Source organism: Girardinichthys multiradiatus, chromosome 10 (genome assembly GCF_021462225.1).
Source record: "Girardinichthys multiradiatus isolate DD_20200921_A chromosome 10, DD_fGirMul_XY1, whole genome shotgun sequence".
Taxonomy (NCBI): domain Eukaryota; kingdom Metazoa; phylum Chordata; class Actinopteri; order Cyprinodontiformes; family Goodeidae; genus Girardinichthys; species Girardinichthys multiradiatus.
This window is the reverse complement of record NC_061803.1, coordinates 29,111,977-29,139,715: the sequence shown is the minus strand read 5'-3', so window position 1 is coordinate 29,139,715 and position 27,739 is coordinate 29,111,977. Positions and strand designations below refer to the sequence as shown.

Below are 27,739 nucleotides of genomic sequence, written 5' to 3'. Positions count from 1 at the left end.
TATATATATATATATATATATATATATATATATATATATATATATATATATATATATATATATATAGTTTTCTTTTTTCCCACATATACTTTATGTTTTGTGTCGCATGAAAAGTTGCTTTACTAAGATAAAGTTACTGCTTCAAGTTTTTCTGCTTTTAGATGAAATATTATATTTTGGGATCTTAAGATAAGCAGGGAAAAGTTTCTCTTTTTGATTTTCTTCTTATTGCACTGGGAACTTTGGAATTCATTCCTTTGTTCTTTGGGAAGTGTGAACAAACAGGTGATCTTAGGTAACTGAAGGCTAAGATGACAAGCGTCGCATCACAAAGCTTAGTGTACCACCCACTGCACGTTAAGGGACCCCGCTGGCACACCGCTCTTGGCATCAGTCAACGTACATAGGAGAGATGGGGGAGGCAGGGATCTGATCCAGGATGCGACACACGTAACTGGCGACATCCACAAAGCGCTCCTCGTACATCAGAATAAATGGGTGTTTCTGGGGAGAAGATACAAGAAGCTTCAGGCTGATTTGTGTGTCTTTGAGATCATAACTGCTCTATGTTTAGTTCACAAAATTTAGGTAAAATATCGATGAAGCACCTACAGAAAGTTATTAAAAATGGTTTTAGGTCAAACATTTAACCAGTTATCCAAATTAATCAGTCATGTGAACTCATACACAACCAGTTTTAAGCAATCTAAGTATTTGGAATTGTCCCTCAGTTAATAATCAGATAAAATCTACAAAATCTGTGGGATTCCAATCAAAGGTGTTGTAACCCCTTCGCTGCACCAGCAGATGGCAGTAACGTCAACATTAACTTCATTTCAAAAACAAGAGTCTAAAATTCTGCAGACGTTCCTGAGGATGGCTAAAGTAGTGCTAGGTTAAAGTTAGGCCAAAACTAATGAAGCTCATGCTTTCGTTGACACCGTATAGCCTTTTCTTTCAAGTTCCTCGTCAGCTTATATGTGAGGTTTAAACCACATATTTAGCATTCTTCAGTTTTGGGGGGACCGAGATGTGATGACAAAACGAGCTTTCACAAAATATTTAGAGAAACTTAAATACTTTAAAGTTGACCTAAATTCATTTAATAACTAAGGAAACAAGTCCTGTACCACAGGCTAGTTTAAGACTTAACTATGAATAAATTTGAATTCATGACCAAATTATTTTTAATCCAGCTCTTGAACAAACATAAGAGACCTCATGAAAGGTAACTCACCAGAAGTTCCCTGTACTTTGGCCTTTTTGATTCATCTTTTGTAAGGCTGCAGAGAAATAGGGCTGATTAAAAAACACTGTAAACAGAGTTCAGCTCAGATTTTAGACACAAAACAAAATGGAAAATGTAAGGGAAAATTTGACCTAAAAATCATCAGCATCTAATTTTTGTTCAGGGGAAGTTATAAATCAAACTACAGTATTTTTTTCCTGTAATGACACCTACCATAGGTTAACAAAGTTGATGAACTTGGGGGAGAACTGCCTCTCCTCTGAGTTGCTGAGCTGTGGAGCCTCTCCTTTCACCACTTGTGTCAGCTGATCAAAAACACTATTCCACTTGGGGTAAGGAAATTTCCCTGTCGCTAACTCATACTGGGGAGAAAAATAAACAGGGATTCACTAATCAACAACCCTTACTGACCTCATTTGCTAAAGCTGTGTGTTAACATCAAATCTGAAGATCTTTTTGGTTACCAGAGTAATTCCCAAGCTCCAAACGTCGGACCGGACATCGTAGCCCTGTCTGGAAGCACTAGGGTCTATCCGCTCAGGCTGAAAAAAAAAAACAACCAAAAGAAAAACGCATTATGCTGTGACATTTACTCACAAACGATTAGGCAGGACAGTTTTTCTTTGGCCTTTTGCTGGAAGGTCTTTTTTATTAGTTTAATAGCAGATCTGTTCAAAACCATTTCTCTACAATTATAATTAACAGACAAAATATTCATATTTTTGCCACTTTCGACCCCTCTGCTGGTTATATTATGGAATACATGCAGTGCCACCAGGAAGTATTCGCACCCCTTCTCTTTTTCCTCAATCCACATTTTTTAGACTTGTTCAAAATTCAATTGATTGTACATTTCTTTAAATACGTCTGAACAAACTGGCTCACAATAACAAAGTGAAAACGGGGTTTCAGATATTTTTCTTTATTTATAAACATAAGGACATCCTCTGAAGCTCCGCCAAGTTGGATGAGAAGCATCAGTAGGTCAAAATTTCTACACTGTTATCTTACCCTGTACGCTAACCAGATGTTCGCATCCTGATGCTAAAAAAAAAAAACACACCATGGTTCACAGTGGGCTAAATGTTAGCCAGGTGATGAGTAGAAGCTGTTTTTCTTCAGCCATAACACTTGACGCTCAGGCCAAGACGATCTTTTGTTGGATTAATCATACCAGATAATTTAGTTTTTCCTTGTCATAAAATCTCTAATATCCCATTTCCACCAACGCGGTTGGGAGCCTGTTCCGGTTACCGAACAAGATCTCAAACCGGTGGCGCGTGTTTCCACCAACAAAAGCAGTTCCAGAGCACGAACTCTGGTTATTTTATACAGCACTACTGTCCGCAGCTCCGACCTGTCCACAGGTGACGTTGCTTTTCGCAAAGAACAACCAAGTATTCTGCGCTGCCCACGTTGAACCAGAGTTCATGCTCTGGAACCTCTTTCGTTGGTGGAAACACGCATCATTGGTTCGGAATCATGTTCGGGAACTGAAACGGGCTTTAAACTGTGTTTTTGGAAAAGGGGTATATGTGTCTTCCGTCTGGCCACTCCACAAAAACTTCAAATAATGTGTTTTCACTTTGTCATTATGAACTATTCTCTTTTTTAAAGATTATACTCAAACCAGTCTTAGAATAAGTCCGTCAGAAAATGTTCATGAAGTGAAGGGGTGTGAATACTTTCTGCTATCACTGTATGTCTCAGTATCCAAATGTTGCAATTTACCTTTTCATATTTCAAGGATTAAAAAATTATTTTGGTTATTTTAAAGCTCTGGATTAACAAATGCAGTATAAACATACGTAACCGTCAGTTAAATACATTAAAAAATACGTTTTTAGGCCCAAATACAGTTTAGTGAAAAGCACTTACTGCCATGTAAGGCCTGCAGCCTGCATCTCTAGTCTTGGCTATGGAATCCACCAGCTGGCCGCTGATGCCGAAGTCACATAGTTTGATATTACCCCTTCTGTCCATTAAAATGTTGGAAGGTTTGATGTCTACAAGGACAGGAAAAAGCAAACAATTTGATAGAAAATAGAAATATACATTGGGCCCTGAGGAAGAAAAAAACACCACCATGGAAAAATAAAACTCTTACCTCTGTGAATTATTTTCAAGTTTTCTTTTAAGTGATTCAGTGCTTTAACGGTCTGTTAAAAAAAAACCAAAATAAAACCTTCAGGTCATTTTCAGATGCTTCCTGAAGCGTTTCATGTAAATTGTAAGGAGAAAACATGACAGGCTCGCTTACAGCTAATGTTATTTTGCCTAATATTTCCTCTGGAATGACATCATCTAATACGCAATAAACATATTTGTAGAATTTGTCTAATGAGGTAGACATAAGCTCCATACAAATCCAACAGTCCCCCTGAAACAAAAGGAAATAATTTGACATAAGCAGACAATATACAGCACATAATATACCGACTGATGCCAGCAAAACAATAAAGACAAAGAAAAAAATAACACATGGGACTTTATTGAAGTAAGTTCATAGTGGATATTCTAGACCTCTCTGAAGAGGGCGCCGTAGAACTGGACAATGTAGGGACAGTCACTACTCCTCATCACCACGTCGAGATCCATCAGCAGCTGCTTCTGCTCCTTCTCATCCACAGTGGAGCGAATCCTCTGAAGACAACATGTTCAAATTCACACAAACATGCTTCACATGGACAGTTATACTAATGGGAAAGTCAAGATCACATCAAATGGCATGTTCACAGGGATAGCTTCTTGCATCCCGCTCTTTGTCAGCGTGTCACCTTGACTGCCATGATCTGGCCTGTTGGTTTATGGACCATCTTGCTGACAGAGCCGTAGGCCCCACGGCCGATCTCCCCGAGGTCTCTCAGGTCCTCTGCGGTGAAGTCGCAGTGCTGCTCTGGGGAGATCTTAAGCTTCCCAGATGACTCGATGCTGTGTGTCCGCAGACGCTGTCTACGGATCCCAGAAAGAATTGATGCACATAAAGTTTAGGAAGCATGCAGAGAAAAAGTGGAGAAAGAGGCCAGAGGATATAAATATAAATAAATCACAGGAAGATAAAAACAAGCATGAATGTAATGAATTCACCCATGTGTCCTCTCAGTTTGTAACAAAATAAAAACCCTTGAAAAACCTCCTACATGCCAAGACTGTTAAAGTATTAGGCCTCTGGTTGATTAGTGAATCTCCGAGCTTTTATGGCCTAGAGTCAAAGTGTTAGCAGTGAAAACAGGAAGCACCAAGCAATTCCATGATTTAATACTCAAGAAATACTGTGGGCAAAAACTGATCAAAAATGATGTATGAACAAATCCGTATAAAGAATGGTTTGCACCATATTATGTTTTACATGGACTTCCTGTTTTTCTTTTACTGAGTATCTCAAACTGAGATTGGCATTAGTACGGAAGCCACCACTACAGGGTCCTCTGTCACACCATATTTAAAGAAGCTGTGCAATCAGTAATCCTGACTGCGTTTACTCACATGTGAGGATTCTGGAAAGAAGGCACCGTAGGATGAAGCGGGAGCCTGGAGGTTGGTTTCACCGGAGGGTTGGCGAAATTTAACTTCAGAGCTTTACGTTTACCTAGTGGACAGAGAGAGAAACACATCCAGATTGCCACAACATGCATGCTACACAGGGGGGGGGGGGGGGGTTCTGCCAGATGATGCAGACAGGCTATCCAGGTAAATCTCAATACATTAGAATAGAATTCATTGCATGAAACTCTTTGTTGCACGCAGAGTGAATTACTTTAAGTGTTTATTTCTATCAGACTTGGTGATTATGGCTGACAACTATTGAAAACCCCATATTCTGTTTCTGAAAAAGTTATATTACACAAGACCAACTAAACACAATTTTCAATACAGAAATGTGCACCTACTTTAAAGGATGCCCATTTACTGTAAAATATATACACTTAATACTTGGCTGGGCCCTTTTTTGCACAAAGTACTGCATCAATGCGTCTTGGCAAGGAGGATCTCAGCCTTTGGCACGGCTTAGCCGTTCAGGAAGCCCGGGTTGCTTTAATATCAGCTTTTTAGCTTCTGCATTGTTGGCTCTGGTGTCTTCCTCTAGACAGTACTCCACGGAATCTCTTTAGGCTTCAGGTCAAGACAGTTTTTTAGCCAATCAAGCAAAGTGACACTATGGTCATTAATGCAGGTAATTATACTTTTGGCAGTGTGGGCAGGTACCGCATCCTGCTGGTAAATAAAACTAGCATCTCCATAAAATTTGCCAGTAGAGAGAAGCAGGAAGCTTTAAAATGTCCTGGTAGATGGCTGCGCTGACTTTAGACCTGATAAAACACAGAAGACCAACACCAGCAGATGAGATGGCTCCACCAAACATAACTGGAAAGTTCTCACCGGAACCAGCAGCTTGGATTCTGCGCCTCTCCACTCTTCCTCCAGACACCGGGACCTTGGTTTCCAGGGTTCAGACGTAGCTTAACATAAGGAATGGAACAATGGCAGCACCATACCCTGCATCTATGTGTGGTGGCTCTTGAATCTCTGACTGCAGCTGTATTCCACACCTTGTGAATTTCTACCGAACTATTGAAAGGGCTTCACAATCTATCTAAGGCTCCTCATAAGATCACAAGAAGAATGAAAAGCATCTTTGAACAAAAGCAAAGTGTTTAAATGTTTAAAAACCTTTGTGAAAAGCTTGATGCTTTCAAACAAATGGCATGCAGTATGCGTTCATGTCATTCGAAAAGACTGGGGTGCAATAAAAAGGTTGGTGACATTGGAAATCCCTGTTCAATTAACATGTGCAAGAACCCCATCAGTTCCCTTTATCATCAAAGCGTTCCCACCACTCAAACAGCACTTTGGTCCAATTCAAGGAAGAGACATCTGAGTCTGATTTGGCTGTTGGAGCCGAATGGATTTAGGTGAATTTAATGTCACCTGTGTGATTATCTACTTTAAAGGTGCTGAGGTTAAGTGCTGGGTCCTCTTTGCCATGCCTTGTCCAACCAGCTCGAGTGCAAACGGGTCCCTTAACCTTTAAGCCCCAGTGCAAAGGAATGCTTTGTGGCCCTGGCTGAACCACGTGACAGCTAACAGCGGGAAACAGTGGAAAGACTCCCAAACTACCAGAACACCACACAGGCTCTTTCAGTAGTATACAGTGGTCCCCTCTAAACGTGTTTTAATCCATCCATCTGGAGGCGAGTATGAGTACAGATCAGTCACTAGGCTGCAGTCAGCAGTATCTAATCCTGATGATGGCTCATTGAGGGACAGAAACCACTTTAGACTACTGACATGTACCAACAAAGAGTAGAGGTCGGTGTGCTTTGAGTGAAAGTCTAATGCTTACTTTGGGGCACTCCAGACAGGCTTATCTGAAACCCTGAAGTAAAGAAAAAATCAGCTTTTACTACATTTTCTCAGGGCCTATTTTGACTGCAAGTCAGTTGTTTTTCAAAAGTGACATCTCAGCAAATCTTGGTGCTGGAAGTGGAACACAGGGCAGGGTTACTGTGACTAGGCTTCTGGTGAGTCTGGTTTTGCTATGCAACTGCATGTGGGACATGAGAAGACCAAGGACTGGTTCAATTCTTCATTTTTTGTCAGCTTCAGACCAAAAGCAAAATGCAATTCTAGATTCATTTGATTCAGTGTCACCCATACTCCTTTGGTGACACTTAAAATAAGACAGAAAACTGATAGCGTTCCATTCTTGTTTTGAAAGGTATCAACAGTTAGTTGTGTTCTGCTGGGAGATGACCTTACCTAATACAATAAAGAGTTTTTACTAACACTGTAGGAACCTCGTGGCATGAAGATAAAACACCACATTTCTTTGTAAAATGAAGTCTGTCTCATGAGGCGCTCTCCAGTTGCTTGGGTCTGAATAAAAATGTGTGCTTTTCAGCTTAACACATTACAACCATGCTGGAGACTCTTATTCTGAAGTAATAAAGGAAGCAGTTCTTGGGTTGCCCTGGTAGATGACAGAGTCTAATAATAAAGACTTGGCCTTGGGCTGGCCAACAAAACTGAGTTGCCTATGCCCTGTTCACAACCACCACTTGCAGGACATCCTCTTGGATGCGGGGAGGACAAAAATGTTGCATCCCTGTCAGGTAACGCCCTTACTGTCAGCAGCAAACAGGATACACAGATTGAACACAGGGGGGCGCAACTCCCAAGAGTCATTCAAGTCCAGACTTTTTTATCATTATTTTTGTTGGTGCTTGTGCGCCCCCTACTGGTTAAGTCCCCATGTTGTCCATATCAACACCCGCGACTTGTCCGCACAAACACAGATATTTTGGAATATTTTAGAAAACTGGTCTTTTTTGCTGTTTGCTTTTGGTTGCATTGAACTTCAAATGTTTGCCAAAGAAGTTAATGACAGAGATGAAAAGGCATGATACAACCAGATGTATCTGCTGGTTCCAACATCAGGGCACTGGGATTATTAAACGCCTCACATACCTTGTTATTGCACATTGCAACCACCAAGCCAGTCAAGTCTAAATGCCACATGTATTAAAGGCCATCAACTGGTGGTGATGCTGTCTTATCCAATTCGGACCATTTCTTCTCTGTGCTTAACTGTTTTTGGTGACTATGTTTGAACCTGCCATGGCTAAAGATTCTGCTCTAAAGTAATAAATTCAAGTGGTATGCTAGTTGTAATTAGAAGTAAACCCACAAGAATCAGACTTCAGCTTTCAGCTTGACCAGCTGGTCAGAAACCCAAAAATCGTTTTTTTTTTTCTTATCAACACACCGCAACTAACAAATAACAGGTTGAGTTTCAACAACATTCTTTGGTGCGAAATTAGAATCAGCGAGGTGATGATCAGCTGTTTTATCACTATTTCTGATTTTCCCACCTTGCCTTCTCGGGTATGAAAAGAAGCCAATTCACACTGGGCGTGGGGATGTTTAGTCACTGGTCAAGATACCAGAAAGGCTGAACATATTACAACAAAGTTACTCTGTTTAATTCCCATGACTTTCTGTCTTCCTGTTGTGGGCCATGATGGATTTGGTCATGTTGAGAGCCTTCTGCAAATCTCAGAGCAGAAGGGATGAAAAAGAAGTGAAATACACAATGAAGAAAATGAGGAAGAAAGGACACGAGAAAGGAATAAAGAAACAAAGGAAGGACGCAAGAAAAGATGGAAAGAAGGAAGGACAAGAAAGAAACAAATGAACTGTAAGGACAAGGAAAGACAGAAGGAGAGAAAGACACAAGCAAGGAGTGAAGATGATAAAGGAAGACATAAAAAAAGAGAGTGAGGATGGACGGATGGATGGACGGAACGAAGGAAGGAAGGAAGGATAAAGCACAAGGAAACACAAATTATTTTCCATATAGTGATTTTTCCCACAATTATCCAGACCTGGAAAACACTTAAATACCAGGATATTCCAGACTCTTGTAGGAACCCTGTGTAAAATCTGTTTGCAGTGACATGTGCCAGTGGGACAGGACTGGGAGTCTGTATGTGCTGTATGCTGTGATGAGTCAGTTCCCTCCAACAGTGGGAAGAAACTAGAAAAATGAGGAGTATCTCTGAAACAGACATTTTTGAGATCTGGGCTGTACTATGGGAGATACTCCCCGATATGGGAGGCAGAAAAAGCACATCAGTAACATGCAGAGAAGTTGGTCAAATGCTGGTGAAAATGAAAAGATTTTCAAACAACAATGAAAAAAAGAAAAGCAATGACAAAGGGTGGAAAAGTTGGGGAGGTCTTGACAAAAACAAAATACAAACACAGATCCTCTAAAAGAAAGACTAAATCCTTGGAAAATGAAAGTGAATACCTGTTTCATTTTGACATCTCCAGCAGGTGTTGGTTTCTGCAAGGTTTAGATAAAACATTTCATACTAGAGTAAGGACATGCAACTTAGATCTGTTTATCACTAGACACAAGACTGCATACATAAAGTTAAATGGAAAAGTGGTGTGCAATCAGCATCTACCATTAACACATCCATTAAGGGACAGGGATTAATCTGAGGTGCTCTGCAGGATTTATTTAATGTCATTACACTTTTGGTCAGAAGTTCGCATCAACGCATTATTTTTGTGTACTTTTAAATTTACTATGGATATTCTCTAATTCACACAGGGTCTAAAATACAAAAACCGCCTGAAATGTATATATATATATACATTCACCCAAATCTTTTAATAAGTGGTGCTGAAACTGAAAGTTCTAAAACTTCTTATTACTTCAACAAACTCAAAACCTAATAACTTCACATAGGCAACCATGTTTCACTGCACCAGGTAGTTTCCCTTTATCAACTCCAAATGGACGGATTGAAAGCAGTGACCAATAATCTGAGTAACAGTAAAGTCCAACTATCTCAGCAAAAATCTACGAAGGAAATCCGTGGATTTACAGAAGCTGGGGGAAGTTTCTTGGAGCCGTTTCTAAACAGCTGCAGACAGGGAGCTCGTACCTTAAAGAGAGAATGGGAAAGTGTACCAAGTGAGCAGCCGAAGTGTTTTTCGTTTTAGTTTATGGCTATGTAAAAAGGGTGAAAGAATATTTAAGAAAGGTAGAAACTATGTCCATTAAGCCTGCTACTTAAAGAGACATACACCAGATAACAGGAAGGCTAAGTGAAGTACAGCCAAATTGCTATGTTTTATCCTTGCATGCTTTCAACCTCAGTTAATCTTGAGTCAAAAAATCTTAAACTTGTGGCAAGAGTGTACGCCAGGGGTGTCCACTGTGTGGGCTGGGGGCCATTTGTGGCCCCTTAGCAGATTTTTTTGCTGCCCTTATCTGCAATACCAGAAGGATACAAATTTGTTCTGCCAGCACAGGTGGGTTTTTTCAGGGTCTAAATTCATATCTACAAATGAAAATCTTCTTACCATGGGAAATATTAGGTGCAACACAGTGTGTCTTCTAATACCCACACTTTTCACTTTCCTTTAAATTTCAGAGTAAACTGGAAAAGCAGACTTTGCTTCACCCAAATCTGCTTTTAATCAACTTATTAAACATAGCTTCATATGTCAAACATTTTTTTTTTAAAGAAAGAGAATAGACTATTGAGGGGTTTTTTTTTGGCAATATTGACTGCAAAAGAATTTTAAAATTGGATGCCCTTTAAATAAAGCCAACTTTTTTTTAACCACAATTAGTTTTTTTCTGCCATTTTTAGTGTTAATAAAATAATTATGTGGCCCACTAGTACTTTAACCTGGCAGTTTTGGCCCACCTGACTAAAAGTTTGGACACCACTGATCTACATTCTCTAGGGACACACAGAGACTGATGTTAACAGTTTTTTTATGCTAACCACACTAGTGGCCATTTAAAGATGCTAGTTTACAAACTTTGCAATCATTCTGTTCATGCTGAAATAGTAAAACCCTGAGAGCTCACTCTGACATACAACGTGATGTTGCCTCTCCTGACATCAATGATCAAAATCCAGCCAGAATTAAGCCAGAAGCTCGCTGATGGGTACAACATGTGTGTGATCCACATATTAGCGGGGTTGTATGTATTCTGTGTATCCTGTGTGGATCAGGGAAAATCCAAAATACACTCAGACTTGTACTGTTTAAACACTCCCTGACTGAATGAGTCAAACCAATCATTATAAGCATAAAATTAAGAATAACTATGCCCATAATTAATGCATGTAAACTTCAGAAAAAAAAAAATTCTCAGTGATACTTTTTGCAAAACCAAATAAAGCCAACCATGATCAAAACATTAAGACTAGCTTCAGCGTTTAACCATTCCACGGGGTTGCTTCCTGAGCTTCACGAGCTAAGCTGAGTCTAAAACTGTTTAATCTTTGAAGAATTGGGCACAAATACCGTAAAAAATAAAAAACAATAAAAACAATACGCACACTGTTAAAAAACAGCTATGAAGAAATGTATCATCGTTCGCGTTTTAATATCGATAACCTGACTCGGGTTAGCAACACAGAATCGCAGGTCTTTCGTGACGACTCGAACCAGCAGAATTTTAACATGAAATATGACTCAGCGATAATAACTACGATCCCACGTTTTGTATTTGCCAACCCTGGATGTAAGAGCTGTCAGGGTTGCAATGTCAGGGTGGCCTGGCTGGGGAATGAAATGCATTCAGAGTAGGGCTTTGTGCTTGTTGTATCAACCGTGTGCTAATAACATTGGAGTTAACGTCAGAATCGGGCTAAGTTTGATGTATACTGAAGCATTTTGAATACAAACAATTAAAACTGTGTGGTATAGAAGCATTTGACTATGTCCGAATACGCTAGTTTGCTTTAAAACTCAGCTAACCCTTCGGCATCAGTTGCTAAAACAGCAGCCGTGTTGTCTTTGTGCTACTTCAAGCTAACCCAATTAGCCAGAACGTAAACGGAAACTCCGAAAATAAACCTTCAGAATAAAAGCCGGACTTGACAGCATGCGTCGACAGTTTTGAATTTAAAAACCACGCCTATATTCAGTTGTACACTGAACTTCTCTCACTCTACCCAAGCTTCACGATCCTCGTCACTGAAAAAGGTAGGGGAAGGTGATCTAGACAAGGAAAAAAAATCTGAATCATCTATCTTGGTAGGGGATAAATGACTTTTTAAACTTTGATTGCATTTCATTTTTCCCCTTTATTCCATTCTGTTATTTGTAGAGAACCTCTAGCAGATATTAGCTGGTGAATTAACAGCTGATTAATTAGATAGGTATGCCAATTAGAGCCCTGCCAACTGCTGTTTTAAAACACGGTTACCGTATAAAAGTAATGAGTGGCACTCCTTCAGTTTCCACTCCAGGTCTGTGCATGTGCTGGAAACTGAAATATGTCCACAAAATTGAAATGTCTCTTTTTTATAAGCAAGACAAATGTGCAGTGACCTATCAGCCAGTTGACCATCAGCTGGTGGAGGAGGAACGGTCTGCTATTCTATGCTCTACATACACAGGGAGAATGCAGGTCACTCTAGCATTTGCTCTGTCTACTCCTTATAAACTGCAGGAACCTTACGATGGAACACTGTTGCAGTTTTGAACCCTGTTACAAACCTTGATAACCAACCCATGTCGACTCTACAATGATCAATGCTATATTTCGCAATATTTGGCAATCGTGCGACATAATATAATGTAAGATAAATTATAAAAGGCATTACTTAGAGAAATAACAGTGCCCTGTATTTTTTATTTTATTTCATTTGTCATTCATCAAGTCAAAATTGCTGTTTAATTGGATGCGTATTTTATTTTGAAAGTCCTAACTGGAAAAAAGACGAATGTACTTATTTCCTAGTTGATCATGGTGGGGTTTTCTAGCTTCAGGGAAGCCACAAGCTATCTTTTCCTACTAACTTGGACACGTCCGCCGGAGACGGTAAAAGAGACGCCGTCAGCGCCTACCTTGCATGCTGCTGCTCTGTGTCTGTTGGTGAAGGTGGTGCGACGTGGCCCCCAGAATGTTGCCGGAGCCTGTAGAGTTGCTGTTCGGACTGGGAGTCGCCATTGTTGTGTTCCGGCAGCAGCCAGCGCTCGGGCTGCAATGCAGAGTGAAACTTCGCCCTCCCCTTCCTCCAGACGGGACACTGCGTCACTTGAACGCAGCGCAGCAGCTGTACAACGTCCACGTCTGGGCCGCTGCTGCCTTAAAGGACAGCCGAAAATCCAGTTTACCACCACCTTACCGTGAAATATTGTCACTTTGTGATATAACACTACAAAACATTCTGTGAAATGAACTTCTGTTTTAACGTATAACTTAAAATGTCCAATATACATGGCTGCCTTTATTTAAGATTTGCAGAACCTTTATGTTAATTACACTTACAAACATGATCACTGCTTATATATTTATCCAACTGTTGGGTTTTTCTCAAAGTTAGATTGTCAGCATCTCAAAAGATCGTGCAAGTCGAATCATGACCTCCGAACGTCAAGAATAGACTTGCATGGTTTATCAGACAGAGGCCTTGTCAGGCCTTTTGGTCTTCTCTGGGTGGAACTGTCACAAACACTGGTCAATCACGGCTAAATCAAAGTCTGTTTTTCTGCAAACTTTATACAAAACAACATCCACAATTTCCTCTTATTCCCAGAAGCATGTTGATGCTCAAGAAAAAAACTTAAAACGTTGGCTGCTAACATTTCTTTGTTCAGTACATACCCAAAAGGTTTTGTACCTTCCCTGGAACAATTTATTTTGCTGCTTAATGTTCTGGAATTACTTATAGCCTTTGCCTATGTAAAAGCACTGTAAGTTTCCCACCAATATTTAGGAAAATCTACCACCTCTAAAACTATAACACAAGATCACCCTCTCAATACTCTTGTATTAAAAATGTAAAAAAAGGTAAATAACAAATTACAAAAAAAGACTCCTGAAGTACTCCATATCCGCAGACACACTCATTAGAAATTATGTATACAAATTAAAGTGCATACAAGTGTCCCATGTAACCTGAATGCATCACACGATGCCACCATTTAACTGGACACGTCAGAAAGTGCATGTTGCAGAGTTGATATAAAGGTTTTTATTTTAGTCACTGATATTCAGAGTAAAATCTAAGAGATTTGAATTTAAGTCAGTGCACAACAATCCAATTCACTTCACCAATCTTATACAGAGTTAGAATGCAGAATAAGAACCTGTTATGTGCTATGCGATAAAAACATACAGCAGCAAGCAATCATCACGGAAGCCAAGTAAGTCTTAATAATATATCTATATAAATAAATGTGCAAATGTTGTAGTTATTGTTTTTTATTCATACATTTGGATAATACAAATGTAGAAGTGCAAGAAACTTTGGGATTGTGTATTTCTGTCAGAAAATGTGCACAACATTTTGAAGCCGTTTATCTCAGCATGTGACCCTGCCCCATAGACTGATCATGCCGTTATCAGGAAAAAAGAAACACCCGATCCATGATCTTGCCGTTCCCTCTTAGCACCATCCTGTCTGGGTAGACGGAGACTGTCCCGTAGGCATCGCTGTCAGGATGGGTCTCGATCACACCATCCACTGTTAGGTGGTGCACGCCTGTGTCCTTATCCAGGCAGTAGCCGCCGTTGTGGGCGTGGCCAGCCATGTAACACACCACGCTGCTGTGGGAGCGAATCATGGCCAGAAGGTCATCGTGGTTCCATGCAAGACAAACAGAATCTGTGCAGTTGGGGTGGACTGGAAGGTGACCTAGACAAGGAAAAAAAAAAAAAATCTGAATCATTTGCCACTTGGTTCTGTCTTCTGTTCTGGACTCATAAAAACAGAGCAGCTGCTGATAGGGTTCTGGTTGTAGGTTTAGATTCCCTTTCTTGCTGCAAGGTCTTCCACCATCCAGTCACCATGTCCTGTCTCATATCTCACATCTCCACAGTCTACACAAGCTCTACAGACCACTGTGAAAATATCTACCTACAGGATGATAGTGCCACCACCATGTTTCATAGTAAGGTTTTCCAGGACTTTGATTTCTGTCCTGCTAGGTACCATTTTGTTTTATTAGACACATTAAACTTCCTTCCTGGTCTTCTTTAAACGCCATCTGTGACTTTTAACTGACCTAACTGATAAAAGACTGCTTGTAAGATGGCTCCACTTTAAATCAATGAATCTATCTTTCCGAAGAAGACCTCTGGAGCTTTTTTACCAAGAAAAAGGGGGAAAGGTGCATTACTTGGTTTAAATTAGACTAACAATATGATAGTGCTGGTAACTGGAAAATTGGAAGGTAGAAGTGAAAATGAATCTTGTCTGACATCTGGGTACATAAGCGGTTTCATTGGTTTCATTGGTTTGCTAGATTTGGTCAATGACGTGTATCTTCAGAAACAGGTTTCACTTACTGGCAATAGTGACTCTTTCCTGTTTCTCATCCGCCACAGACAGCACAGAGTCCAGCCAGTCAAGCTGTTCCTGACTGAACCCACCGTTGAACATCGTGAACCGACTGTGGCACTGCAGCCCTGCAATAAGCACAGCAAATATTACAAAGGTGGACAGCTTGGATACATTTAAGGCCATATACCGCTTAAATAGTGCCAACTACACTGATCTGTCAGCAGTTTAAATGCACAGAAGTTGAGTGCTGAAATCCAGCACCTTGCAAAGTTATTCACACTCCTTTAATGTTTTCACATATTCTCACGTTACAACCACAACCTTTTTTATTTATTTTTTTTACAAGTATAAATCTGAGAAGTGTGGCATGCATGTTTTCAGCTCCTTTTAATCTGATACCCAAAATAAAATTCAGTGTAAGTAATTTCCTGCAGAAATTCTTATTATTGTTAAAGTGTGTCATTTAATCTCAGTATAAATCCAGCAGTTCTGTGAAACCTACTAAGACATGGCTGTCCGCCTAGACTGGCAAGGAGAGCATTAATCAGAGAAGAAGCTAATAGGATCATGGTTACTTTGGAGTTGCGGCAATTCACATTTCAGGCGGGAGAATCTGCTGACAGCGGACAACTGTTACCTGTGAGCTCCAAAAACGTTGCCTTTCTGCAAGAGCGGCAACAAGAAAGGCCTGTCTGCAGTTTCTGACAAGCCATGTAGGGTACACAGCAAACATGTGGAAGAAGGTACCACCAGGTGAAATCAAAATTCAACTTTGACCTACATGCAAAACAGTGTGTGTGGAGGATAGGTAACACTTCTCATCAGCCTGCATACCATCCTCAAAGTGAAACGTGGTGGCAGCATCGTGTTGTGGCAGTGCTTTCATTCATCAAGGGGCTTCCCTTGGGCAGAGTTGGAAGATTGATGGAACTAATTGCAAGGCGATCCCAGAGGGAAGACCAGTTTAGAGGCTGCAAAAGACTTAAACTGGGGGGCTTCACCTTCCATCTAGCCAGAGGTGAAATGTAATAGTTTAGATCAAAACATATTAGAATGTTAGAACCCTGTGGAGAATCTATTAAGTTTTGAAAATTGATGTTTTTCCATATAATCTGAAGGAGCTTGATGTATTTTGCAAAGCAGAAAAGCTGGTAGAGGCACACCCCAAAAAAGACTTGTAGCTGTAATCACAGCAAAATGTTATTTAAAATATTTATTTAAGTTGACTGAACACAAGGGCCCACTATGCATCTTTTTTTCTTCCACTCCATAATTATTCACTAATTTGTGTGAGTTTATCAAAAAAACAAATCTCAATCAAATACTTTGGCGTTGGTTGAAATCTGACAAAATGTGGAAAAGGTTGAGGTTTAAGTAGTTTAGTAAGCAAATACATTTTTCTCATTCAGGTACCACAGTCTTGTTTTAACCTCTGAAACACCTTAAATTAGCCATGTCCAAAAATGAACATTATAAAGACACAAGTTTGACATTTCTCCCATTATACCTGGTGGACAGTTGAGATCCTCGTTCTTGTTATACAGCCTAATCAGATTCATCGCGTTGTTATACTGTCTGTTAGACTGCTGTCTGCCCAGCAGGCTCACGTCATAGGCATCCAAAACAACGAATGTAAACCCAGGAAAAGGGCTAAACTGGTAGGCGTAGATGTCATCCTCGCCCGGGACTCCTCTCGGTCTCCTGTCCGCGTAGAGGCTGCTGTCCAGCGGTGACCTCATCAGCTCGCTCCTGCTGAAGTTATAAAACTCATGGTTGCCCCACACGTGGTGTACCTTGGCAGGGCAGGAGCCGAACTCCCGCAGCACTGTGTCCAGCGCTCGCTGCGAGGCGCCGTGGAGCTTGTTGAAGCCGTCGATTAGGTCACCGAGCTGGAGGATGAAATCGGGCTTAACAGCCGATTCGGACCAACTCTTAAGGGCGTTTTTCAGCAGCTGCAGGCTGCTCCGGTAGTATCGCATCCTTGTTCGTTTGAAGTTGAATCCATCGTCAATGTCTGCGTACTGAACGTCAGCGATCACACCGAATGTAAACAGCGGCGGTTGTTGAGGACAGAGGTCCATTGCTGAGTTTCTCTTCCAAAGAGCTGAAAAGCTGGATTCTTGTATCCGCCGCGGGAGCGACAAGACAAACCTGTGTTACACACTGTTCAATTTCCTTATCCGAATCAATTCTGTTATGAAAGCACTAACACCTATATAACGCCGGTATTACAGTGTACTACAATACGAGACAATAAAACGACTTCCGCCGGCCGAATCCTTCAAAATAAAACTCATGTAGCCATGGAAACGCAAGCATGCTTCAACAGAATTATTTTAAAAAATAAACTCATTAAACAGGCCTGGACAAAAATGATGGTACCATTAACTTAATATTTTGTTGCACAACCTTTTAAAGGCAATCGCTGCAATCAAACGATTCCTATAACTGTCAATGAGACTTCTGCACCTTGAGACAACTGGAGCAAACTGCTCCAGTTGTCTCAAGTTTGAAGGATTCCTTTTCCAGACGGCATGTTTCAGCTCCTTCCAAAGATGCTCAAAAGAATTTAGGTCAGGGTTTATAGAGGCCACTTCAGATTAGTCCAATGTTTTCCTCTTAGTCATTCTTGGGTGTTCTTAGCTGTGTGTTTTGGGTCATTATCCAGTTGAGACCAAGCTTTCTGACACTGGACCGCACATTTCCCTCTAGAATCCTTTTATAGTCTTGAGATTTCATTATACCTGAACAGATTCAAGACACCCTGTGCCAGATGCAGCAAAGCAGCCCCAGAACATAACAGAGCTTCCTCCATGTTTCACAGTAGGGACTTTGTTCTTTTCTTCATATGCTTCATTTTTCCATCTGCAAACATAGAGCCAATGTACAGTACCTTGCCAAAAAGTTCCATTTCTGTCTCATCTGTCCATAGGACATTCTCCCAGAAGCTTTGTGGCTTGTCAACATGTAGTTTGGCAAATTCCAGTCTGGCTGTTTTATGATTTGTTTTCAACAATGGTCTCCTTGGTCGTCTCCCATTAAGTCCACTTTGCCTCAAACATCGGATGGCGTGATCCGACACTGATGTTGCTTGAGCTTGAAATTCACCTTTAATCTCTTTATTAGTTTTTCTGGGCTCTTTTGTTACCGTTCGTATTATCCGTCTCTTTGTTTTGTCATCAATTTTCCACCTGCGGCCACGTCCAGGGAGGTTGGCTACAGTCCCATGGATCTATATATATATATATATATACACAGCTGTATTGAACACTTGGTGCTCTTTGATAATTGAAATATAAAATTTTACTCTGCAACCTGAGATTGTTCAATCAACAATAAAAAAATCACTTGAGTTTTTATCATCAAAGCTACCCTGAAAGGAATAAACAAAATAGGATGTTTATGATAGTAATGAAATGATTTATTTTTGGATATTTAAGAAATTGTTTATTTCTGCTGTTAGACAATATATAAAATGTGATATCTGGTGTTCATTTCAATTTTCCTTTACAGGACCCTTTGATGTCAGGCTAGTAATACTCATAGGAATCCACTTGAGGTCACCATCCACGGCCAATGTATCCTCACCTTGCTCCTACAATGAACAGAGTGAGACACAGACCAATCAAGAAGAAATGCTAGAAAATAATCAACAAGATATTTCCACAACTTATTTCACACATACATACAAACACACAAATCAGGCATAACATTATGAACACATTTCTAATAGTGTCCCCCCTTGCTTTTCCTGCCAAAACAGCCCCGACCTGTTTAGGCATGGACTCCTGAAAAAGTACTTTGGCACCTGGCATCAAGATGTTAGCAGCAGAGCCTTTAAGCCCTGCAGCATGGTAGGTGAGTCCTCCCTGGTACCATAATGAAGACATAACTAGTGTTATTCGCTTCACCCTATAGTGGTCAGAATGTTATGCCTGATCAGTGGGTATGGAAACTCCAGGACCACTGTAGTTTGCATAAGCACCAGGGAATTACATGAGCGCTACAAAGCAAAATGTTTAATTGGAAGGCAAGTGGGTATGCTAGAAAAAGGTCAAGTACTGACAGAATGAATATGTTCTAAGGAAGAGGAAGATCCCCCTAATTCCAAGGTTATAGAAGGTTCAAAAGATCCCAACATGCCATCCACAGATGTGGCAGAATAACCATGCTATGGACAGAGGTTACAACATGGACAGAAGAAGAAGCAGCACCTTCTCCATGGCTTCTGACTTCCCACTGAAAATGTTTTCACCCTTCTGCTCGGTGTCCACAGGCTGAAGATTTAGAGTTGACACAGTCAACGCTGTGTCAGAGTGCAGTGTGTCTGTGTAACACTGTGTGCACATTTATTCAGTTTACGACATTACCTGCAGCGAATAAATGCAACATGTGCTTTTATATATAGACAGGTGCAGGGAGATTGTTTAGGGGTAAAGTAAGACAACTTTTTAAGCCAATAAAACTCAGAAAAAGCATTTAACCTATTGTTATATCTCTGTACTCTTGATGTATTTCATTTATTTTCATTGATAAACGTTAGTGTTGGTTTACCTGCTCTTGTTTGCGGTATTCTCCATATTGTTCACAGCCAATGTCAAACACATACTTTCCAGGTCCGTGAGGCTGCAAAACAAGATTCCATAAATCGGATAAGCCACCTAATTTATCTAATAATGTCACCAGTCAAACTTATTCAGGAAAGACCAGTGGTTACAGTAAAAATAATATTTGCTCTATTGCAATTTTGACTATAGTTTTCATACTTCTTCAACATACTGAGGCTACCATGCAAGAGTATGAAACATTTTTCCATTTCTTTTTTTTTTTTTTTTTACCGTGTCCTGTCCGGCAGAGTAGCATTTAGAATTGCTGTCTGAGTGCCAAGAAATTGCCAAACAGATTTACTTTCACAAGTGGAGCATCAAAGCTAAAGCTTTAAAGCTCTGCTTGATATTTATAAAAGAAACTTTATTATAAACTTCTTTGGGAATATTTCAATCCAGATCCAGACTGAAATGAAAAGGAAAAAAGAAGCTCAAAAAAGAGAGAGATGGGGGAAAAAGGGGAGAAAAGGAGGAAAGAGTGGAGGAGAGAAAGAAGGATGAAGAGAATAAAAGACTACACCCTGCTTGCTTATACACCTGCAGCTGTTTTGTTTTTTTTACCAAAATAGTACACGGTACTTATGAATGTAAAATGTACTTAGTGAGAGGTGCAGCCCAATATAGAACATCCGTGTATCTGTCAACACCTGAAGCTTAACACCTGTGAGTATGAGTGTGGACACGCTTTTGTATACAAGGTTTCTCCACAAAAAAATATGCAATAGCAAGTGTGAGGACCAACCGGCCTGCCCCGTGGTCCCCGGGCGGACACTGAGGAGATCCAAGCCACAGACATCCAAAGGCCCCCCAAAGCACAGGAACCCCAGGAGAACCACCGCCGGGACTACCGCATGCCCCCCAGAGAAGAGCAGTGGAGAGTCCCAGGGGAACCACCCAGCAGCAACAATGCAGAAGCACCAGGGAGCCGCAGCGACGAGCCCACAGGCCGGTAGCCGTCCACGCCCGAGCAGATCCAGCCATGGACCCAGAGGCCCAAGACCCCGGGACACACCAGTCCCAAACAGAGGCCTGACAGAGCCCAGGGAGCCGGTCCCCGGCAAGCAGCCACCGGGAGTGAGCCGGCCCACACCAAAGAACCCAGCCCCGGACACCGAGAACCATAAGTACACCAGCGGGCAGAGACTCCAACCACCGGCAGGTAGTGTAGCGGGGAGGAAATATGCCCCCCATAAGATGGGGGGGCCTAAGCTGATCCAGGAGAGGGAGCAGTCCAAGACCCAACCTGTCACAAAAAAAAAACAAGCACTCAGTCACAATCACCCACTCCCACCCTCATGCATACACATAAAATCACTCGCACCCAACGTAAACACAAACAACAATGGACGTCATACACTCATTCATACTCGTCATACCCGCCCCATAGACAGGCAAACCGAGACCACCGGGCCAGCCGGGCAGTCAAGCACACCCCACGATGAACCACCCCGCCCACTACCATGCCCAAAGGAAAGACACCGGCCCAGCAAGCCAAAGGGTGCCACAGAAAGGCCCCAGCACATGCAGCAAGGAGGCCACACCCCCATCCAGAAACGCAGACCCACCTACATCCAGGTCAGCCAAGCAAAAACAATAGAGCCGAGCCAGACCGCAGATCCCCCCGAGCCAGCGCCACAGGAACACCACACATCCTTCTGTGCATTCGTAGGGGCACGGCGAAGACCACTAACCCCAAGCACACACAACCCGCCAGGAACCATCCAGCAAACGAGCAAACCCCACCCCAGTACGAGGCCGAGAAGCCTGACGCAAGCGCAGAGCCCAGCGACGGCCGCCCTGCCGTACCACGACCGGAGGTCAGAGCCACCACGCACAGGACCACCGCCCCAACACCACAGCACGCCATACAGCGGAGGACGGAATGCAGCAAAGAGCACCCGAACCAAAAGCTGCACACAAAACTCACACTGCGCAAATGCACCCCACCAGCCCCCCAAAAACAAAGCCCCCCGCAAAAGTGCACCCCCACGAAAAGAAGACCCGCAGCATCCAGGTCCTAGAACATGCCCGACACCCATACACCCACCCCGAGGCCCACAAAAGGCAAGAGAGCCCACAGAGCCAAAACCAAAACCCATCCGGAAGCCGAGAACAGTCCACCCCGAGACCAACCCCGGCCAGCCCGCTCACTCGAACCATGCAGAGCCCTCCGAACCCCTTCCCCCAGATAGAAAAGGGACTGACGTCAGTAACCGGAGCCAAGACAAGGAACCAGAAACCGAGCCACAACCACCCAGGACCAAACGACGCCCACACCCATCCAAGGCCAACCACCTATCCCCACCCCAGAAGGAAACCTACACCCACCCCAACATTCGAACAACTCCCAGAGCACATAAGACGTTGGACACCCAGGTTGACCCCGCCCCACCCCCTCCCGCAGACCCTCTGCCCCGCCAGCAGATTGTGCTCCTTGAAGGAAAGAGCACCTGCCATGAGATGGGACCTACCTGCCAGTTTCGGCGGCCCCTATGCCCGTCGACGCACCAAAGGCCCCCGAGCCAGGGCCGGGCGCCCAGGAATGCACTAGCCCAAAACCCCGCGACATACCCACCATGACCCAAGACCCCCAAGGCCCAGCCAGGACCCCAGCCTGGGGTTTTTCCATTTCTGCCTGCCTGATCAGATAGTGAATCCAAACTTACACGGTTGTCGACAAAGTTGCCCTGGTATCTGTGGTTCGTGTAGATGTATTCCCCGGCCAACTCCATCTTGCCGTTCACCCATGTGCCCTTGTACTTTGCACCGGTTTCCTTGTAGTGGTAAATGCCCTGACCGTGTCTGGAAATCACACAATAATAACGACTTTAGAGGCTTTACGTTCATGGTCACTGGTCCAAACTGGTAATGTGTAGGTTTTAAAACTTGGTTAAATAAACTTAGAAAACAGTGGATCATCCCTTTACAAACGGAACCAAGCATCTGTGGAATGTGCTGGATAAATGAGCCGAATCCATGATGCTGCTACCTGGCAGTTTACAGGACTTAAAGGATCTCCTTATATCCTCTTGGTTCTAGATACCAACGCAAAGCTTCATGGCTCTAATGGAGTCTATGCCTTGATGGGTCAGGGCTGTTTTGCCAACAAATGTACGGCCAATACACTATTGGTAGGTGATCATAAAGTTATGCCTAATCCTAGTATAAGTATACCTCAAGTGGTACAGCCATTCTCCATTGTATGTGTCTCCATTGGGGTAGGTGTAGACACCCTGGCCTTCTCTCAGGTCCTCTACCCAAGATCCTGTTCGCCAAAGACAGCCACCAGTCACTGTTTGATGTCATGAAGCCCACTCTTAGGACAGTAGAGGTGTCTTATGACAAGTATGACTTAATAAAGTATAAGATCCTGTGTGGATTAGAATAATTTTGCAATAAATTTTAATAGGTCCACCTGATACGTGTAGTTTTGCAGTTATATGATGTATAATCATTGCTCACTGCAAAAAGAACAGTTTATCATTGAAAGCCCCAAATTAATATACCATTCATGCTCATTATGAGTTGATGTGAACTTCTAACTGCAACAATATTGTATTTGTAGTCTTGTGTGTACAAGGAACACATGGTGAATCCAACACTTTCAAATCAGGTTTAAGTAAAAAATGTTTATCCTCACTTGATCATTATATTTCTATTGCCAAACATACAACTACCAAGCTCGTAGCTTCTTCTTCTTCTTCTTTTGGCTTCCCCCTTTCAGGGATAGCCACGGTGAGTGATCTGTCTCCATCTAACCCCATCTACTTCATCTTCTTCTCTCACACCCACTACTTTCGTGTCCTCAAACATCCTTATTAAAAAAAGGCACTGCAGTGTATTTTAAGTAATAAATGTAATAGTAGCTTTTGTTGGAAGCATTCTGAAGATAGGACTGTTTTATGGCTAAAAGGTTTGAAAAAGCTCTGCAAAATTCCCCATAAATACCTGTTATACAAGCACATGTAAATCTGCTATTTTTATTATAAATTCCTAATTTTCCAAACAATTGTATTTATTTTTGTTCTGCTAGGCGTTCTCCTTTAAAACAATGGTCACCAGCTGTCCCAATTTTAAAAGGGTGTTTTGACATTTCTTCATAAAAGTGTTTTATGATAAACGCCACTTTAGGCTTGTTGATGCCAATTATCTTAAGTTGAGCTTTAAAAAGCTTTAAAAAGCAGGTGTTCACACTGAGACACTCCACCTAATGCCAAAACTACACTATAAAACAACCACTTTATTGGCTCATTTAGGAAGATATCATATTTCAGTTACAGATCGATTATTTTTTTTTATTCTAATTGTTTAGTTTCTGTTTTGGAATCTCGACATTTGCTACACACCAGTGATGCATTATTGAAATCCTCAGTGTTTTGTGAAGCAGGTTGGTCCCACCTTCATATTTGGATCTGTCTGGATAGTAGAAGGTTCCCTGCCCGTGCTTCTTGTTCTGGGAATATTCTCCATCGTATCTTGCCCCGTTCTTGAAGCAGTATGTCCCCTGCTGGGAAAAACTGTTAAAAAGCTTAGGCAAACAATACATGACAATTCCTTTACATAAATAATCTAACCAGCCACCCTATTAGGTACACCTTGCTTGTGCTGGTCACACCCCTTATTGCCGTCAGAACTGTCTTAATTCTGTGTGGCAAAGACCTAAAAAGGTAGAAACATTCTTCAAAAATGTTGGTCCCTACAACACCTGGGCATGCTCCTGATGAGACGGCGGATGGTCTCCTGAGGGATCTCCTCCCAGACCTGGACTAAAGCATCCACAAACTCCTGGACAGTCTGTGGTGCAACGTGACGTTGGTGGATGGAGCGAGACATGATGTCCCAGATGTGCTCAATCGGATTCAGGTCTGGGGAACGGGCGGGCCAGTCCATAGCTTCAATGTCTTCATCTTGCAGGAACTGCTGACACACTCCAGCCACATGAGGTCTAGCATCGTCCTGCATTAGGAGGAACCCAGGGCCAACCGCACCAGCATATGGTCTCACAAGGGGTCTGAGGATCTCATCTCGGTACCTAATGGCAGTCAGGCTACCTCTGGCTGAGCCACTTGTGTGGGTTGTAGAGTCCGTCTCATGCTACCACGAGTGTGAAAGCACCACAAACATTCTAAAGTGACCAAAACATCAACCAGAAAGTATAGGTACTGAGTAGTGGTCTGTGGTCCCCACCTGCAGAACCTCTCTTTCATTGAGTGTGTTTTGCTAATCACCAAAGATTTCCCCCTGTTGTCTATTCCATTTGAACAACATGTGAAATTAATTGTCAATCAGTGTTGCTTCCTAAGTGGACAGTTTGATTTCACAGAAGTTTGATTTACTTGGAGTTATATTGTGTTGTTTAAGTGTTCCCTTTATTTTTTTGAGCAGTGTACATATATATATATATATATATATAGGTACATGTTGAAGGCCCTGCACTTGTATAGCATTTTATCAAGTCTGAGGACACCAAAGTGTTTAAAAATACAATCAGTCATCCACCCATTTATACACACATCCACTCACTGACAGTGGTAGACTACACCGTAGCTACTGCTGCTTGGTGCAGACAGAAATGAGAATGGCGTACAATCGGCGGCACCGAGCTCTCTGACCACCAGCAGCCAAGGCTGGTGTGTCTTAATCGGTGGGTAGCCGGTTCAAAACCTCCGCTCTGTCCATCTCAGCCGTTGAGTCCTTGGGCAAGACACTTGACCCTCCTTGCTGATGGTGGTCAGAGGGCTCGTCTATGGGGACTTGATAAAGCGTTATACTAGTTCAGGCCATTTACCGGATGGATGGATGGATGGATGGATAATGTTAAATGTTGTGTTCTCATTAGCTGCAAGCAGAAAATCATCATGATTAACAGAAATAACGACTTGAAAACATCTGTCTGTGTGTAATCTACACACTGTTTCACTTAGTGATGGAGTTACTATATATTGGATCTCTAGCAACCCACATGTCCGTGTCGTTTGCCGTTCTTATAGCCTCCTTGGTAAGTGTCTCCGTTGGGTAGAAGAGCTTTCCCGACTCCGTGTCTCTCTCCTGCCTCGTTTCTCTCTCCCTCATAGCTCTGATCCAGTCGGACAAATAAGACACAAGATAGAAGATAGGGAAAATCAACACAAAGGCCCATGTCAGCCTGTAAATTCAATGTTAGTCAGCACTTGTTTCTAACAGCTATAGTAGGCTACAATATCGTTACCTACAAACTGAACAAACAAGATAATTGCTTTGTCTCACTCCGAGTTTTGTGTGTTCTTCGTCCTCGGAGCTTCTATCCGACATTGTTCTGTGTCCGCTTTAGGAACAGTTGTTTACTTTCTGAGAGGAAGATTCAAAGCTAGAAACCTAGCTTTAAAGTGCTCAACCCGGAGCTTTTGCTAGTTTGCCGTTGTCGTGACAACCAGCAGACGCACGTGACGTAGTAGGCCTCCTCCATCATAGCAATTTGGTTTAATGGGAATATTCAGTAGGAATTATGGGTTTAAACTACCGTGCCGTGAAAAAATATTCTAAAAGTTCAGATCATTCATTCCACAGAAGGATCCTGCTAAATAAAAAATTAATAATAATAAAAAGTATAATTAATTATGATAAAATTTTAATATTAGATTCCATTTATTAAATAACAAAAAATAAAAAATAAAAATACAAACCAACGGGGAACTGTGTAAAAATAGAATTCAGCACCCTTATTAAATATGGAATTAACGACGATTAACATGTTTTTGTTCGTTTTCAGTCGCCGCACTCAGGCCTTATTACCGCAGGAAATGACTTAAACAGAATCTTTTAGTAGGCTGACAGACCTCAAAAAGCAACATATTATGCAATGTTCTAAAGAAATTTAACAACAAATAAAAAAGTAAGTGACATCTATAGTCTGAAAATGGTTATAAAGCCATTTCAGAGAACCTCAGAGTGAGAGCCATTATCTACAAAACATGGAACAGTGGTAAACCTTCTCAGGAGTGGCATTTCTATCACCGTGTATCACCTATCCCTATTCCACTAGAGAGGTATGGGAAACTAAAAGCATTTTCACATGACAATAGTGCCACTTATTATGTTATCTTTGAGTCAGCGTATACTTATACTCCTGCCTTCTAAACAGTTCATCTTGCATATCTTTAATCCTCCCCAGCCTTCAGTTTAATGTAATTCAAAGTCACCAATTAGATAGATGTTGCTTTGTTTGAATATTATCAGTGTGCCCAGTGGTGACCTGCACCCTGCCTCTCGCCCGTTTTCTCACCCATCAGAATGTTTTAAAAAGACGTTTTGGCTACTCAACAGAGAAAGATGTGGATACTACAGGCCCACATTAATCTATAAATCCATAGGAGGTTCAATTTTTTATTAACCTGCACTTTCTTAACTCAACAGCAGATTGCAGCAGAGAGCTTATTTAAATCCTGGCCATAGCTTTAGCTATATTAAAAAAATGTTATCTTCACTTTCCTGCGAAGAGCAGACTTTTATGTTAACGGCCTTCAATATGTTTAAAACATGAGATTTAGGTAAATTCAGGAAACTTCTTTTTATGTAAAATAGAACTCAAGAACTTGTGTACTTTTTGTTCCTGTGTCAGCACTGTTATGTGAATTCATCACAAAACAAAGCGATGTGTCATACCGTGGCACCAAGCAACAACACAAATGAGGAACTTGATGTAATAACACTTCATGAGTTTTCATCCTAAATATGTATAACTCTGACTGAGCATAACCTGTTTTTTTTTTGTTTTTTTTAAAGAAAGCTTGCATCTTGTCTAACTGCGGAGCTATATCCCGAACTTCATTAAACCATTTGTTGTGCTTTTTTTTTCTAAAATAAACTTAATTTCAAAATTTCACCATATAAAACACTAGTATGTCCCTTCAGATTTTACTGAAGTAGAAATAAAGCAAAATGTATAACACACAAAATTAAATAAATGCATAAATGGTCTAAAAGATAAAAAAAAAAAAAAAAAAACTACAGCAACAGAAGCCACAATAAAAACAAAACGAACAAACACAAAAAAAAAAAAAACACAAAAAACC

At 41.5% G+C, this 27,739-nt stretch overlaps 3 protein-coding genes across 7 annotated transcripts; all 3 read right to left on the bottom strand.

Moving 5' to 3' along the window:
* Positions 1–41: 41 nt before the first annotated feature.
* Positions 42–13,615, bottom strand: map2k4b (mitogen-activated protein kinase kinase 4b). Of its 3 annotated transcripts, XM_047377796.1 has the most exons (13): positions 12,641–13,615; positions 9,063–9,098; positions 6,594–6,626; positions 4,736–4,838; positions 4,027–4,201; positions 3,773–3,892; positions 3,510–3,629; positions 3,357–3,408; positions 3,128–3,255; positions 1,714–1,791; positions 1,463–1,611; positions 1,238–1,283; positions 42–504 (listed from the first exon to the last, which is right to left on the bottom strand). In XM_047377796.1, exons 1-13 carry the CDS (start codon positions 12,741–12,743, stop codon positions 391–393), a joined length of 1,257 nt encoding a protein of 418 aa, XP_047233752.1. In that variant the 5' UTR covers positions 12,744–13,615; the 3' UTR covers positions 42–390. The 3 variants fall into 3 exon arrangements, with proteins under 3 accessions (XP_047233752.1, XP_047233754.1, XP_047233753.1); XM_047377797.1 differs by lacking the exon at positions 6,594–6,626 and having other exon boundaries at positions 44–504; XM_047377798.1 differs by lacking the exons at positions 6,594–6,626; positions 9,063–9,098 and having other exon boundaries at positions 43–504.
* Positions 13,616–13,984: 369 nt separating this feature from the next.
* On the bottom strand, positions 13,985–17,377 carry adprm (ADP-ribose/CDP-alcohol diphosphatase, manganese-dependent). Its single transcript, XM_047377799.1, has 3 exons — positions 16,589–17,377; positions 15,087–15,206; positions 13,985–14,433 (listed from the first exon to the last, which is right to left on the bottom strand). Exons 1-3 carry the CDS (start codon positions 17,160–17,162, stop codon positions 14,141–14,143), a joined length of 987 nt encoding a protein of 328 aa, XP_047233755.1. The 5' UTR covers positions 17,163–17,377; the 3' UTR covers positions 13,985–14,140.
* Positions 17,378–18,480: 1,103 nt separating this feature from the next.
* Positions 18,481–26,119, bottom strand: rsph1 (radial spoke head component 1). Of its 3 annotated transcripts, none has more exons than XM_047376351.1 (7): positions 25,935–26,111; positions 25,651–25,764; positions 24,087–24,195; positions 22,863–22,953; positions 22,355–22,490; positions 19,636–19,707; positions 18,481–18,676 (listed from the first exon to the last, which is right to left on the bottom strand). In XM_047376351.1, exons 1-7 carry the CDS (start codon positions 25,977–25,979, stop codon positions 18,578–18,580), a joined length of 666 nt encoding a protein of 221 aa, XP_047232307.1. In that variant the 5' UTR covers positions 25,980–26,111; the 3' UTR covers positions 18,481–18,577. The 3 variants fall into 3 exon arrangements, with proteins under 3 accessions (XP_047232307.1, XP_047232308.1, XP_047232309.1); XM_047376352.1 differs by having other exon boundaries at positions 24,087–24,192; positions 25,935–26,110; XM_047376353.1 differs by lacking the exon at positions 22,355–22,490 and having other exon boundaries at positions 24,035–24,195; positions 25,935–26,119.
* Between the last annotated feature and the right edge of the window lie 1,620 nt (positions 26,120–27,739).

Excerpts from the sequence above, each read along its gene's own strand:
- map2k4b (XM_047377796.1), bottom strand. The coding sequence starts at position 12,743 with ATGGCGACTCCCAGTCCGAACAGCAACTCTACAGGCTCCGGCAACATT. Across the intron at positions 3,893-4,026 it reads GCCAGATCATGGCAGTCAAG|AGGATTCGCTCCACTGTGGA; the intron begins GTGACACGCTGA and ends TGTTGTCTTCAG. Across the intron at positions 1,792-3,127 it reads GCTGCAGGCCTTACATGGCA|CCTGAGCGGATAGACCCTAG; the intron begins GTAAGTGCTTTT and ends TTTTTTTTTCAG.
- adprm (XM_047377799.1), bottom strand. The coding sequence starts at position 17,162 with ATGGACCTCTGTCCTCAACAACCGCCGCTGTTTACATTCGGTGTGATC. Across the intron at positions 15,207-16,588 it reads GGATCTCAACTGTCCACCAG|GGCTGCAGTGCCACAGTCGG; the intron begins GTATAATGGGAG and ends TGCTTATTGCAG. Across the intron at positions 14,434-15,086 it reads GGAAAGAGTCACTATTGCCA|GTCACCTTCCAGTCCACCCC; the intron begins GTAAGTGAAACC and ends TTCCTTGTCTAG.
- rsph1 (XM_047376351.1), bottom strand. The coding sequence starts at position 25,979 with ATGTCGGATAGAAGCTCCGAGGACGAAGAACACACAAAACTCGGA. Across the intron at positions 24,196-25,650 it reads ACGGCAAACGACACGGACAT|CAGGGGACATACTGCTTCAA; the intron begins GTGGGTTGCTAG and ends AGTTTTTCCCAG. Across the intron at positions 18,677-19,635 it reads AATACCGCAAACAAGAGCAG|GAGCAAGGTGAGGATACATT; the intron begins GTAAACCAACAC and ends TGTTCATTGTAG.